Consider the following 15,009-nt stretch of genomic DNA (forward strand, 5'->3'; position numbering starts at 1 on the left):
CGAACTCATTTTTTTGGTTGATTTTTCTTTGTTAAATGGCATTTAAATATATAAAATAAATATCAAAAATATAAATCTTTGTTTTACTGTGGTTGCAAATATCAAAAAATTTCTATATGTGACACGGCACCAGAGTTAAGTTAGGGTTTTTCAAAATGCTGACACGCTGAGCTCAAAAGGTTCGCCATCACTGCCCTAGCCGGTTTGGCTCAGTGGATAGAAGGGTTCTGAGTTTGATTCCGGTCAAGGGCACGTATTTTGGTTGCAGGCTTCTCCCCAGCCTGGGCCCTGGTTTGGTTTGTGTGCAGGAGGACCAATCGATGTGTTTCTCTCGCATCAATATTTCTCTCTCTTTCCCTCTCTCTGCCACTCTCTCTAAAAATCAATGGAAAAATATCTTCAGTGAGTATTTAAAATAAAGAATTAAAAATAAAGTGGATGTACCATTAAAAAAATAAAAAAGTGTTAATTATTCATTTGTTATCTACAATCTGCTTGATAATCCGTTTATAATTTTAGTATATTATATTCCCAACCATGGTAGGTTAAAAAACGAAGCCAGAATGAGATCTCGGGAAGACAAGCTATGCTCTGGGGGTGTTCGCCCTTCCGGCTGGGGATGCTGATGGGAATGGCACACTGAGAAGGGTCTGGAAGGCTGTTCAGTTGGTTACCTGAGGGGTGAGGGTGATGAGTAGGTGTGAAAAGGCCACTGGCCTTCCTTAATATGGGGTGTCCCCTCAAATGTATGCACACACCCTGAATAATTATAAAGGCAGTGCTTATTAAAATACATTTCATTTTCAACATTGAGCTATCCGCTGTGAAAGTGTGGATACGTTTTTTCGGGACACCCTGTATGTACTGGCATTGTCTCAGAGAGCTTGGGAAGATGAATGTAATAAAAGATAAGCAGAAGAGCCCTAGCTGGTTTGGCTCACTGGATAGAGCGTTGGCCTGTGGACTAAAAGGTCTCAGGTTCAATTCCAGCCAAGGACACATGCCTGGCTTGCAGGCTTGATCCACCCCCGAGCAGGGAGCAAGCAGGAGGCAGCCAATCAATGATTCTCTCTCATCATTGATGTTTCTATCTCTCTATCCCTCTCCCTTCCTCTCTGAAATCAAAGAAAAGCAGAAGAGCCCAGCTGATGTGGCTCAGTGGTTGAGCATCGACCTATGAACCAGGGGGTCCTGGTTCGATTCCTGGTCAGGACACATGCCCGGGGTTGCAGGCTTGATCCCCAGTGTGGGGTGTGCAGGAGGCAGCCAATCAATGATTCTCTCTCATCACTGATGCTTCTCTCTCTCTCTCTCTCTCTCTCTCTCTCTCTCTCTCTCTCTTTCTCCCTCTCCCTTCCCCTCTGAAATCAATAAAAATATATTTTTAAAAAAAGAAATAGTAAGAAAAGCAGAAGATGCTCTGGCTGGTTTCTCAATGGTTAGCGCACTGGCACTGGCCTGTGGACCTAAGGGTCGTGAGTTTGATTCCTGGTCAAGAGCACGTACCTGGGTTGTGGGTTTGATCCTCAGCCCCAGCTGTTCAGGACGCAACCAATCAATGTCTCTCTCCCCACCCCGCCTCCTCTCTCCCTTCTACTCTGTCTGAAAATCAATGAAAAAAAAAATTCTCGGGTGAGGATTAAAAAAAAAAAAAGCAGAAGAAATGGCACGCTTTCGGCATCACGTATGTTGCACTGAGCACCACGCCCCCTGCCCTTTGCCAGGAGCCCGCAGAGAGGAGCCCAGGAAGTTCAAGGACACTCACTTGCGCTGTGTTTGGCCAGGTACTTGTCTTTGTACTTCTTCTTCTTCCCGAAGGGACTGCAGCTCGGGGCTTCGCTTGGAGCAGACTGAGCCACACTCGCCACCCTCCTGGTAGGAAAGATGACCAAGGGTGTCAGCGGAGGCCAGTGGGAAAGCCCCAGGCTCATTCCCCTGGGTTGTGACAGAGCTGAGTAACCTCCTTCCCCGTCTACGCAAAACCTCCAGACTCATCTGCCTTCTTCCTTCCCTTGGCATTTGCCCAAACCTTCATGTCATTCTTGAACCTCTCCTCTCTCATACCCTCTGCCAGCTGCGCATTCTCTGTGAGTCTCTAACACTCATCCTCTCTCTCTCTCGCTCTCTCTCTCAGCCCCTCTCTTTTTATTTTATTTTTTAATGTATTTTTATTGATTTCAGAGAAGAAGGGAGAGGGAGAGAGAGAAACATCAATGATGAGAGAGAATCATTAATTGGCTGCCTCAGGTCACAGGCCGACACTCTATCCACTGAGCCAAACCAGCTAGGGCTTTTAATTTTGTTAAAATATTTTTTTTATTGGTTTCAGAGAGGAAGGGAGAGGGAGAGAGAAAGAGAAACATCAATGATGAGAGAGAACCATCATCCGGCATGAGCCCTGACTGGGAATCGAACCGTAACCACTGAGCCACACTGGCAGGGCATGCCCCCCACTTTCTGTCTCTCTCTGAGAACCCCCCTCAGTCTCTCAGCCTCTCTCAGTGTCTGTACGTGTATTTCTCCTCTCCCCATACTCCTCATCTCTCTCTCTCATAACCTACCCTTTCTCATCTTCAAGTTCTCATATCCCTGCTCTTTCTAAGCTGTCTGTGCCAGCAACCCTCACCCTCTCTGTCTCTCTATCTCTCTCTTTTTCTCTCCTTTCTTCCCTCCCTTCACCCCCATTCTCCTTCTCTCAGCCTCTCTCTTGTGTGTAGAAGGCTCTGGGTTTGTGGTGAGCAGCGTGGAGGAAGTGAGGAGAGAATCACATGAGCCGATGTGTCCGCTGTATTCTCGGTACCACACCGGGAGCTGGCTGCCTGGAGCCGGGGGCTCCGCAGAGAGAGGTGGAATGAGCCCAACTGCAATGTCAGGCTGCGTTGACAGGAGGACATGGTGGGGGTTCGCTCCCTCCCGGACACATTCCCATAGCCAGCTATTTGAACTCTCTAGAGGGCCCGGCTGGCATGGCTCAATGAATGAGCGTCGACCTATGAACCAGGAGGTCACGGTTCAATTCTTGGTCAGAGCACATGCCTGGGTTGAGGGCTTGATCCCCAGTAGGGGGCCTGCAGGAGACAGCCAATTAATGGTTCTCTCTCATCACTGATGTTCTCTCTCTCTCCCTCTGCCTTCCTCTCTGAAATCAATAAAACTATTTTTTAAATAAGGAAGTCTCCTGAGAGGTGAGGGGTGGTGAGCCCTGGGAAGCCCTGGGAAGCCATCCGTGCATTGGTCTGGATGGCAGCTGGTGGGGAGCCTGGGGCCCGGCCCCTGCCTCTGAGCTCATTTATGACCAAGCTGAGACACGGCTGTGCATGGGAGAAGCGTGGTCTTTGCAATAATAGTGCTGGATCGCCCTAGCCAGTTTGGCTCAGTGGATAGAGTGTTGGCCTGTGGACAAAAGGGTCCCAGGTTCGATTCTGGTCAAGGGTACGTGCCTTGGCTGCGGGCTCGATCCCCAGTGTGGGGCATTCAGGAGGCAGCAGCCGAATAATTCTCTCTCATCACTGTTGTTCCTATCTCTCTCCCTCTCCATTCCTCTCTGAAATCAATAAAAATATATTAAAAAAAAAAATAGTGCTGGATCAACCAGCTAAGTATATGCGATAGAGGCTGATTTTCCCCTCATTTTCTATGCACTGGCAATTTGCATAAAGGACGAGTATTTAAAATGTGACTGTTTTCTGCAGGGCTCAGAAGATATCTTCTCAGAAAGGTGCTGGCCTGGGAGGCAGGAGACCAGGGAAGCGCCAGTCCGGTGCTGCCACTTCCTTGTAGGGACAGGGAGAGCACTTGAAACAGAGGCCCTCGGACAAATGAAGAGCTATTTGGGCTTGTTTAAAGGCCTGTCAGCCCGGCCGGCTTGGCTCAGTGGTTGAGCATCGACCTATGAACCAGGAGGTCACGGTTTGATTCCCCGTCAGGGCACATGGCCAGGTTGCAGGCTCGATCCCCAGTAGGGGGCGTGCAGGAGGCAGCCAATCAATGATTCTCTCTCACCATTGATGTTTCTATCTGTCCCTAAATATATATATTTTAAAAAGTCCTGCTAGGTAAGCTTATCATCTCATTGTTACCTGTGCTCTTACCCATTATGCCAGGGAAGCTGGGAGATTGGCTTGGTTGAGAGAGAGAAACTACACGCAAGATGACAGGTTCGGGAAGCGAAAACATTACTGATGACAGGTATGGGCCCATTCTACCCGCCAATCCCACCCGTGGGAAAGCAGCTCACCATTCCTGCAGCTCAGGAGAAGGGATGAGGCCTGCTGACTCCTTGGAGGAGCCTTCCACCCGCCCTTGCCACCAGTTACTGTCATCCTTGTTGATGATCTGGATAATGTCCCCAGTGGCAAACTTCAGTCCCGCCTCCTTGCAAGGAATCAGATTGTCCTTTTTGGGGTCATAGTCGAACTGCGCTCTCATGAACATCTGAAAGAGAAGGCAAGGGGCAGCTTCAGGAGAAACACCGGCATCAGCACACGTAATAGAAAGTTCTGCTGTAAATAAGTAGGGTCAGGCCCTAGCTGGTTTGGCTCAGTGGAGAGAGTGTTGGCCTGTGGAACTGAAAGGCCCCGGCTTCGATTCCGGTCAAGGGCACATGCAGGAGGCAGCCAATTAATGATTTTCTCTCATCATTGATGTTTCTATCTCTCCCTCCCTCTCCCTTCCTCTCTGAAATCAATAAAAATATATTTTAAGAAAAGTAGGGTCAGGACTGAATGAATAACTCAGAGGCAAGAATGATGAGGGGGGCCGGGGGGCTTGCCAGCCAGTGTGGCTCACCAGTTGAGCATCGACCCAGGAACCAAGAGGTCTCCAGTTGGGTTCCCGATCAGGGCATATGCCCGGGTTGCAGGCTCAATCCCCAGTGGGGGGCGTGCAGGAGGCAGCTGATGGATGATTCTCTCTCATCATTGATGTTTCTATCTCTCTCTCCTCCCTTCCGCTATGAAATCAATAAAAAAATATTTTTAAAAAAAGAATAGATGGGGAGCTGAAGCGCCTGGAACTGGTTACTGTGGTGTTTATGGAGGGGTCAAACCTGAACCCTCCAACAAGGAGATATGAACTGCCTTTTTGAGTCAACATGTTTGTGGTTATTGGTCTAAGTTGATGTCCCCTTGATCCCACAATCCACTTCTATGCAGAAGTTGTCAGTTACAATGTATAGATAATATCTTCACTGCAGAATTATTTTATTTTTCTTTTCCTTTTATTTTATTTTATTTTATTTTTTTGTTAGTCCTCACCGAGGATATTTTTCCATTGATTTTTAGGGGGAGTGGAAGAGAGAGGGAAAGACAGAAGCATCGATGTGAGAGAAACACATCGACTAGTTGCTGCCTGCACGGTTCCTGACCAGGGGGGCCAGGGATCGAGCCTGCAACTGAGGTACATGCCCTTGACCGGAATCAAACCCAGGACCCATGAGTCCTCGGGCCGATGCTCGAACCACTGAGCCAAACCGGCTAGGGCCACAAAATTATTTATAAGGATGAACTACTGGAAACAACCTCATTTTCCAAGAATGGGGAATTTAGTTAAGTTATGGTCATCTACTGAATGTATGACCACATACCTACAAACATCAATTTGTAGAAGAATATTTAAAGCCCTTGAAAAATGCTACTGATATAACATTAAATGAGAATATCAGTCAACAAAAACAATACCTAGCACACTTGACATTTTAAAAAAGTATTTATTTATACATAGAAAAAAAGACTGGAGGAAACTACTCCAGAATTTAATACCAGTTACCTCAGGTAGGAAAATTAGGGGTGCATATCTAAGCCAAAGAAAGAAGAAAAATAATAAAGAGCAGAAACAAATCAAACAGAAAATAGAGTTGAGAGGATCAACAAAGGCAAAAGTGGTTCTTTAAAGATTCATGAAATTAACAACCTAGCAAGGCCAATTAAGAAAAGAGAGAAGATACAATTTCCCAGTAGAGATCAGCAGAGATGTTTAAAAGGTTATACGATTTTATGAACAATTTCACACGAATACACTTGACAAATCCCTGGAAAAACACAATTTACCAGCCGTGACACAAGAAAATGAAAATACGAACACTGATATGTCTACTAAAGACCCTGAACTTGTCGTTACAATAATCTGTAATAGAAACTTCAGAGTTGTTTTGAAAAAAAACAAACCAACCAAACCAAACTCCTCCCACATTCATCTGCCAAGGCCCCGTCGAGCTATTTCTCTCTTCGATGGTATTGGATATTTTTTCATATGTTTCCTGCCATGTGTGTTTTTCCTCCTAGGAATGATCTCTTCATTCTCTTCACCCATTTTCTTCTTGGGATTGTGGAATAAGGAGATTACCCCTTCCTTTCGCATTCATTGCAAACAGGCAGCAAAGTACCAGCCCTGCCGGTGGGCAGAAAGAAGGCCTGTCTATTTGCAATGGATGTTAGTTTAGTTCAGAGAGCACCAGGCAGCTACATCTGTAAGATATATAGAACTTAAAAGTTATGCCCGGCTGGCGTGGCTCAATGGTTGAGCGGCAACCTATGAACCAGGAGGTCACGGTTTGATTCCCTGTCAGGGCACATGCCCAGGTTGCAAGCTCGATCCCCAGTAGGGGGCGTGCAGGAGGCAGCCGATCCATGATTCTCTCTCATCATTGATGTTTCTAACTCTCTCTCCCTCTCCCTTCCTCTCTGAAGTCAATTTAAAAAAATCTATTTTTTATATTTTCAATACAATCATGTCATTTCAATCACATGTCAACACTGGGCCTGAATTCTGCCATCATCACAACAGAGCAAACCCACCTGTAATGCAGGAAGACGATTTTGCTGGTTGGGAATTACTTTTAATGAGATGATTCCTTTGGTTTCTTTCTATTGAAAAAGAAAAGGGTAATAAAATGTTAACTTGGATGATTTGGGTTTTATAAAGTCATTTCCCCCCTCAAAGTCCCATGTGTTTTTTCCCCAACAGCCATTTTTACTGCACACTTGGAAATTCTGTAGGACAATTCCTCCTTCAATTCTAGTATCATGTGCCCCCAAACCACTGTAACAACATGGAGACGCACAAAGAATAATGTAGAAAAAGCTAATGATTCCCCTCCTTCCCACTCGACCACAAAGTACCTAAGATGAGTCCGGGCACACACATGTCCGAGGCTTTCTCTACACCAATAAAAACATTTACAAATACCGGGTGTCCCAAAACAAAGTAGTATACACACTTTAACAGCTGATAACTCAATTTTCACTCCTTTTCAGGTTTAACTGAAATAATGGGTGAAGCCAGACTAAGCTTTGAATCAAGATAATTTATCGCTCAGCCAGCATGGCTCAACGGTTGAGCATTGACCTATGAACCAGGACGCATGCCCGGGTTGTGGACTCGATCCCCAGTGAGGGGTGTGCAGGAGGCAGCCGATCAATGATTCTCTCTCATCATTGATGTTTCTCTCCTTCTCTCTTCCTCTCTGAAGTCAATAAAGATATATTTTTTTAAAAAGAGAAAGATAGTGAAATCTTGGATTAGAATCATGGATTTGTATTTTTCTTCTTTCAGTTCTGCCAGGTTTTGCTTCAAGTACTTTGGAGTTCTGTCATTAGGGGCCTGGGCATTTAGGATTTGGGTCATTTCGAGAGGCAGGGTATGGCCCTAACCGGTTTGGCTCAGTGGATAGAGCATTGGCCTGCAGACTGAAGGGTCCCAGGTTTGATTCCGGTCAAGGGCATGTACCTGGGTTGTGGGCACATCCCCAGTAGGAGGTGTGCAGGAGGCAGCTGATTGATGTTTCTCTCTCATCGATGTTTCTAACTCTCTATCCCTCTCCCTTCCTCTCTGTGAAAAATCAATAAAATATATTTTTAAAAAATAAAACATATATATTTTTAAAAAAAAAGAAAGAGGCAAGGTATGTATGGTCCCTGTTCTCCATCTTGGTCAGAAGCAGAAGTCTACACAAGAAGTTTTGATGAAAGCAAATTCTTTTTTTAACATATTTTTATTGATTTCAGAGAGGAAGGGAGAGGGAGAGAGAGAGAAACATCAATGATGAGAGAGAATCATGGATTGGCTGCCTCCTGCACACCCCATACTGGGGATCGAGCCCACAACCCAGGCATGTGCCCTTGACCGGAATCGAACCTGGGACTTTTCAGTTCGCAGGCCGACGCTCTATCCACTGAGCAAAACCGGCCAGGGCTAAAAGCAAATTCTTAAAAGCCATGTGATTGTGGGCAAGTTTCAGAACTCTCCAAGGTTCCGTTTCCTCATCTCAGTCTCAAGTGAGAAAACACATTTTGGTTTTCAAATGACACTTCCTTCTGGGTTGCTGTTCTCTGATTAATTCCCAGGCAAGTACCCTAGCATCTCACTCCTAAGTGCCCAAGGTGTGGCTTCTGCTGCGGTGGCCAATTACACCCAACCACCCCTGGGTGGTTTTAAAAAAATCTTTATTGTTGAAAGTTATCACATATGGCCCCCTTTCCCCTCCATTGACCTCTTCTAGCTTGTCCCCACCCCCCGCCCCAGGCCTTCACCACCCTATTGTCTGTGTCCCCCAGGGGTGTTTTAATGCTTTGGTTACAGGAATGATCTCTGGTGTGTGCAGAGGTGGAGGAAGATGGTGAAGAATCTGGAGGGGCCCATAGGACAGGCAGCACATACACCAAGTACAATGCCTGGCACATAGTAAGTGCTCAACAAATATTGACTGAATCTAAAGGGCACACTCAACTTTTTATTAGAATATCCCATTTGCTCTTCATAATAAATCTGTGACATAAGAAGAGGAGTTACTGCCCTAACCGGTTTGGCTCAGTGGATAGAGCGTCGGCCTGCGGACTGAATGGTCCCAGGTTCGATTCCGGCCAAGGGCATGTACCTTGGTTGCGGGCACATCCCCGGTGGGGGGTGAGCAGGAGGCAGCTGATCAATGTTTCTCTCTCATCGATGTTTCTAACTCTCTATCCCTCTCCCTTACTCTCTATAAAAAATCAATAAAAAACATCGATGTTAACTCTCTATCCCTCTCCCTTACTCTCTATAAAAAATCAATAAAAAAATAAAAAATAAAAATAAAATAAATTCTTAAAAAGAAGAAGAAGAAGAAGAAGGAGTTACTATCTTTGTTTTACAGATGACTTAGAGAAGTTAATTCACTTGCTCAAAATCACAGGGCTAGAATAAAGTAGGGCAGGGATTCCGAGCTGCCATTACAGACCACGGCCTTCTGCCACCCAGGCCAATGTTCTCTAGACAGATGCTCTGCGCTATTTGCCTTGTTTGAGAAGTTTACTCAATGAAAGCAGAGAACTCTCATTTCTTGCACAGAATAAAGATTGCCAACGGTAATCGTTTCCTCCACGAGATACAAATACTTTGACAGGAAAATGAGGCACAGTGACACCGATGAAGACAATGACATAGAAATACTCACCATCGCCTTCTGCAGCTGATCCACCGAGTGATTGGTCACGTTTGTGCCATTGATTTCTAGGATCTCATCCCCCACGTGAAGGGAGCCTGCCATGAAATGAAAAAAATCAGTCCACAAAAGAATAAATGTTCAACTCTGTAAAGTATATGATGGTCTAACGCTATGCTGCATACCTGAAACTAACATAAAATAATATCGAATGTAAACAGTAATTGAAAAAAAATTTTGTGAAGAATAAATGTTCAGCCCAGCTGGTGTGGCTCAGTGGTTGAGCGTCAACCTATGAACCAGGAGGTCACGATTCGATTCCCGGTCAGGGCACATGCCCGGGTTGTGGGCTCAATCCCCAGTAGAGGGCATGCAGGAGGAAGCCAAGCAATGATTCTCTCTCATCATTGATGTTTCTATCTCTCTCTCCTTCTCCCTCCCTCGCTGAAATCAATAAAAAATATTTTTAAAAAAAGAAGAAATGTTCAGCCCTAGCCAGTTTGGCTCAGTGGACAGAGCATCGGCCTGCACACTGAAGGGTCCGGGTTCGATTACGGTTGTGGGCTCGGTCCCCAGTAGGGGGCGTGCAGGAGGCAACCAATCAATGATTCTCATCATTGATGTTTCTCTCTCTCCTTCCTCTCTGAAATCAATAAAAACATATATTTTAAAAAGGGATACCATAGAAAAGAAACCATGACCTAGAGCACTGGTCAGCAAACTCATTAGTCAACAGAGCCAAATATCAACAGTACAACGATTGAAATTTCTTTTGAGAGCCAAATTTTTTAAACTTAAACTATATAGGTAGGTACATTGTTATTAACTTAATTAGGGTACTCCTAAGGCTTAGGAAGAGCCACACTCAAGGGGCCAAAGAGCCGCAGTTTGCCGACCACGGACCTAGAGCATAGTACACAATACTATGAAACAATCTAGGAACCCCACAGAGTACCTTGTCTATGAATCATGCCACCATGAAGAATTCTCGCCACCGTACAGGATTGCTTCTCGTTCAGCTTCAGAGTGATTCCCTGAAATAGAGACAATGGTGCAGAATGCTTTAATTTAAGCTCTTTCTGAGGTTATCTTGAAGACAATTTAAGGCAATTTCTCAGGAGAAAGATTTTCCATCTCTACATGGGGTGCTCCTCAACTAGAACGGGCATGAAGCCTGCTTGGAGGAGGAGCTTGAGATGGAGACAGACTATACGACAGCTGGCTGCTTCCCTAACTCAGCTTCTGAGTTTCCTCTCGTGGCCCAGTGACTTATGTGGTTGAGAGTAAGCAGGGGGGAAACAGGATAAGGGGTTACCATAGGCTCCTCTGTGACCTTCTCGAACTGGATGAGTCGCACCTTCCGCACCTCCTGTCCCTTAGCCTGGGTAGGGCTACCTGGGGCAGCAGACTCTTCGGTATACATGTCCTCGGTCACGGCATTCAACTGGTGCGACACGGTCTGTCCCATCAAAACAACAGAGCAATGTGTGAAGTAAACAGCGAAGATCCTCCCCTGTGCCAGTCTGTAATAGCAATTCTAAAACCCCATGGCCCTGCCCTGACCGGTTTGGCTCAGTGGATAGAGCGTCGGCCTGCGGACTCAAGGGTCCCAGGTTCGATTCCGGTCAGGGGCATGTACCTTGGTTGTGGGCACATCCCCAGTAGGAGGTGTGCAGGAGGCAGCTGATCGATGTTTCTCTCTCATTGATGTTTCTGACTCTCTCCCCCTCTCCCTTCCTCTCTGTAAAAAATCAATAAAATATATTTTTAAAAAATAAAAAAAAATAAAACCCCACGGCCCGGCCGGTGTGCCTCAGTGGTTGAGCATCGACCTGTAAACCAGGAGGTCATGGTTCAATTCCTGGTCAGGGCACATGTTGGGTTTGCGGGCTCAATTCCCAGTAGGGGGTGTGCAGGAGGCAGCCAATCAATGATTCTCTTATCATTGATGTTTCTCTCTCTCTCAATCCAACACTGTAAGACACAGAATAGCTGAAACCGGTTTGGCTCAGTGGATAGAGCGTCGGCCTGCAGACTGGAGGGTCCCAGGTTCGATTCCGGTCAAGGGGCATGTACCTGGTTGCGGACGCATCCCCAGTGGGAGATGTGCAGGAGGCAGCTGATCGATGTTTCTAACTCTCTATCTCTCTCCCTTCCTCTCTCTGTAAAAAATCAATAAAATATATGGGGGAAAAAATAATAATAAAAACATCTTTAAAAAATTAAACCCCAAGGCTCTGAACACCAACAGTTCTGAGTTTGGCATCCAATCTCATTTGAATTTATGTGAAGCTGTCTGAAAGCTTTATTTATCCAACTTAATAGACATGTTGACTCAGTTCTCTGCAGAAATATTAATGTGTTTGATTTACAGGGTGCTGCCCTGCTGGGAGAATTACAAAAAATAGAACACAGTCAGGAAAGCTGTGATTTCTAATGCACATTGGGCCCCAAGAGCTTCTGGTAAGGGGCTGTGTACCTACATGGGGCATACACACACATACTCCATAGTGAAGGCCCAAGCGGGGTTTAATTCATAATGGGAGGAGGCAGAGGGGACAAGTGCAGTGGGAAAGCCTCAGTAACGTGGAGAAGTGAGCACGGATGGCGGTGGCCTTTCCCATCCCAACAATGAGCGCCCAGTGACAGGAGCTCTGGTGAGCATCAGACCCAATTGCTCTTCCCTCTTTACTTCCTGATGCTCTGGGTCACACAGCAGGAAAGGTGATTCAGGTTACCATCAGTTTCTCACAAACCACCTCTGAGGCTATAGAGAAACTAGAGGCCCGGTGCACATTGAAAGGAAATTAATTAGAATAAATATTTTAGAGGTCGGGGAGGGACTGTGGGAGGTTGGCTCCAGGGTATGACTGGCCTGTTTTGCCCAGTCCCGACTGGCCGGACCCCAGCAGCAAGCTAACCTACTGGTCAGAGAGTCTGCCCCCTGGTAGTCAGTGTGCGTCATAGCAACTGGTCGAACGGTCAAACGAATGGTCAGACATTTAGCATATTAGGCTTTTATTATATAGGATTCTATTTGCCTGGCCAGGGTGGCTCAGTGGTTGAGCATTGGCCTGTGAACCAGGAGGTCATGGTTTGATTCCCGGTCAGGGCACATGCCCGGGTTGTGGGCTCAATCCCCAGTGTGGAGCATGCAGGAGGCAACCGATCAATGATTCTCTCTCATCACTGATGTTTCTCTCTCTCTCCCCTCTCTGAAATCAATAAAAAGATATATTAAAAAGAAAGAGACAGATGATACCAAGTGTTGGAACTCTCATACACTGCCGGTGGGAATGGTAAATGGTGCAGCCACTGTGGAAATCAGTTTGGAAATTTCTTATGTAAAGTTAACATTTACCCTATGTCCCAGCCATCCCACTCCAAGAGAAAAGAGAACAGATTCCCACAGAAAGTCTTGTACATGAATGTTCACACCAGCTTTATTCATAATAGCTGAAAAGTGTAAACAACCATCAACTTTCCCACTGTCTTTTATAGCTATATATTTTCTTTTCCTAGATGAAGATTCAATTCAGGGTTGAGCACTGCATTGAGTTTGCACATCTCTTAATCACCCTTCATTCGGAAAAGTTCCTCAGCCTTTTATGACCTTGACATTTTTCAAGAGGACAGGGCTACTGTATTTTTTAAAATATATATTTTTATTGATCTCAGAGAGGAAGGGAGAGGGAGAGAGAGAAACATCAATGATGAGAGAGAATCATTGATCGGCTGCCTCTGGCACGCCCCCCACTGGGGATTGAGCCCGCAACCCGGGCATGTGCCCTGGGCCAGAATCAAAGTTGGGACCTTTCAGTCCGTAGGCCGACGCTCTATCCACTGAGCCAAACCACTAGGGCTACTATTGTCACTTTAATTAACATACTTTTAAGAGGTCAATGGAAACTCTGATAAGATGGTGACATTTGAAATAGTTCTAGTTACGGGGTGGCCTCAAATGAGGGAAGTACTAAGAAAGAGAAACTGCCTGTGTAGCAACCAGACTCACATGACACCGAATCATATGACATCGCTATTAAAACAGAATTGTCTGAGATACGGTTGTATATTTAGAAATCATAACTTCAAGGTTCTCTATAGTAGACGGCTCAATAGTCTAGTTCACACTGCATCTCAAGGAGGTATCCTAGCATGTAGCAATGACAAGGAGGTGCTGAGGTTAACCTTGAAGATAAATTGTTAAGAGGAAGAAAAAGCCACAGCGAGGAAAGGTATGCTATCAGCATAAACAGTGAAACAATGGTCACGTTCACACTTGCTTGTAAATGCATACGCGACCTCTGGAAGGAGAGACAGGCAACCGTAGCTGCTTCTGGGAAGGAGAACTGGGTGACCACAGAATGGGGCGAGAAGGAAATTGTATTCACCGTGTAGCCACTTAAACCTTTCAAATTACTTACTATGTGCATGTGTTACTGCGGTAAAAGAAATCAGTGAGAGCCCTGACTGGTTTGGCTCAGTGGATAGAGAGTTGGCCTGCGGACTGAAGGGTCCCAGGTTCGAGTCCGGTCAAGGGCATGTACCTGGGTTTCGGGCACATCCCCAGTAGGGGGTGTGCAGGAGGCAGCTGATCGATGTTTCTCACCCATCGATGTTTCTAACTCTCTATCCCTCTCCCTTCCTCTCTATAAAAAATCAATAAAATATATATTTTTTAAAAAATCAGTGAGAGAAAAAAGACAGCATAGGTTACAGATCGTAGGCACGCCTTCTGACAGAAACAGACCCAAACTGTCTGGGTCCGCGTCCTGACTCCTGACTCTTTTACTAACATATGGGTAATGGTGGGCACGTTTCTTGAGTTCCCTGTGCTTCACTTACAAATGTGGGCTGTTGTCAAGATGCTGTGCAAGTCTGTCTGTAGGAGAGTGCTGAGATGCGTTTAGAATCCTGGAAGAGCCCTAGCCAGTTTGGCTCAGTGGATAGAGCATCAGCCTGCAGACCAAAGGGTCCCAGGTTCGATTCCTGTCAAGGGCACATACCTTGGTTGCAGGCTTCTCCCCAGTCCGGGCCCTGGTCGGCGCACATGCAGGAGGCAACCAATCAATATGTTTCTCTCACATAGATGTTTCTCTCTGTCTTTTCCTTTCTCTTCCACTCTCTCTAAAAATCAATAGAAAAATATCCTCAGGTGAGGATTTAAAAAAAAGAAAGAAAAAAACGAATCCAAAAAGACACTGCTACAGAAGATGTTCAGCATATAAAATTTCATGTATCAGCCCTGGTTGGTATTCTCAGTGGTTAGAGCACTGGCCCATGGACCAAAGGATCTAGGTTCGATTCCCAGTCAAGGGCATGTACCTGAGTCGCAGGCACGATCTGGCTGGGTCAGGGTGTGTGCAGTAGGCAACCAATAGATGTGTCTCTCTCACATAGATGTTTCTCTTTCTCTCTCTCTCCCCCTCCTCCCTCCCTTCCACTCTCTCTAAAAATCAATGGGGAAAAATATCTTTGGGTGAGGATTAACAAAAAAAATAATAAAAATAAAATAAAAAATTTTCATGCATCCCTTCAGTTTCAATTAATTAGTTTGTTTTTTATTGTTTTTTACATATATTTTTATTGATTTC

General features: G+C 45.5%; 1 protein-coding gene across 1 annotated transcript in view; it reads right to left on the reverse strand.

Annotated features, from left to right (window-relative positions):
- MPP1 (membrane protein, palmitoylated 1, 55kDa) overlaps positions 1-10,878 on the reverse strand; it is an 18,337-nt gene extending 7,459 nt beyond the window's left edge. The window contains exons 1-6 of the mRNA XM_014532373.1: positions 10,731-10,878; positions 10,371-10,449; positions 9,428-9,513; positions 6,795-6,863; positions 4,238-4,434; positions 1,766-1,872 (exon numbers count right to left, since the gene is read on the reverse strand). Coding sequence (XP_014387859.1) covers positions 1,766-1,872; positions 4,238-4,434; positions 6,795-6,863; positions 9,428-9,513; positions 10,371-10,449; positions 10,731-10,838 — 646 coding nt within the window. The 5' untranslated portion in view covers positions 10,839-10,878. The remainder of the gene's footprint in view (positions 1-1,765; positions 1,873-4,237; positions 4,435-6,794; positions 6,864-9,427; positions 9,514-10,370; positions 10,450-10,730) is intronic.
- Positions 10,879-15,009: the final 4,131 nt, after the last annotated feature.

This window comes from Myotis brandtii, unplaced genomic scaffold, assembly GCF_000412655.1.
Source record: "Myotis brandtii unplaced genomic scaffold, ASM41265v1 scaffold889, whole genome shotgun sequence".
Taxonomy (NCBI): Eukaryota; Metazoa; Chordata; class Mammalia; order Chiroptera; family Vespertilionidae; genus Myotis; species Myotis brandtii.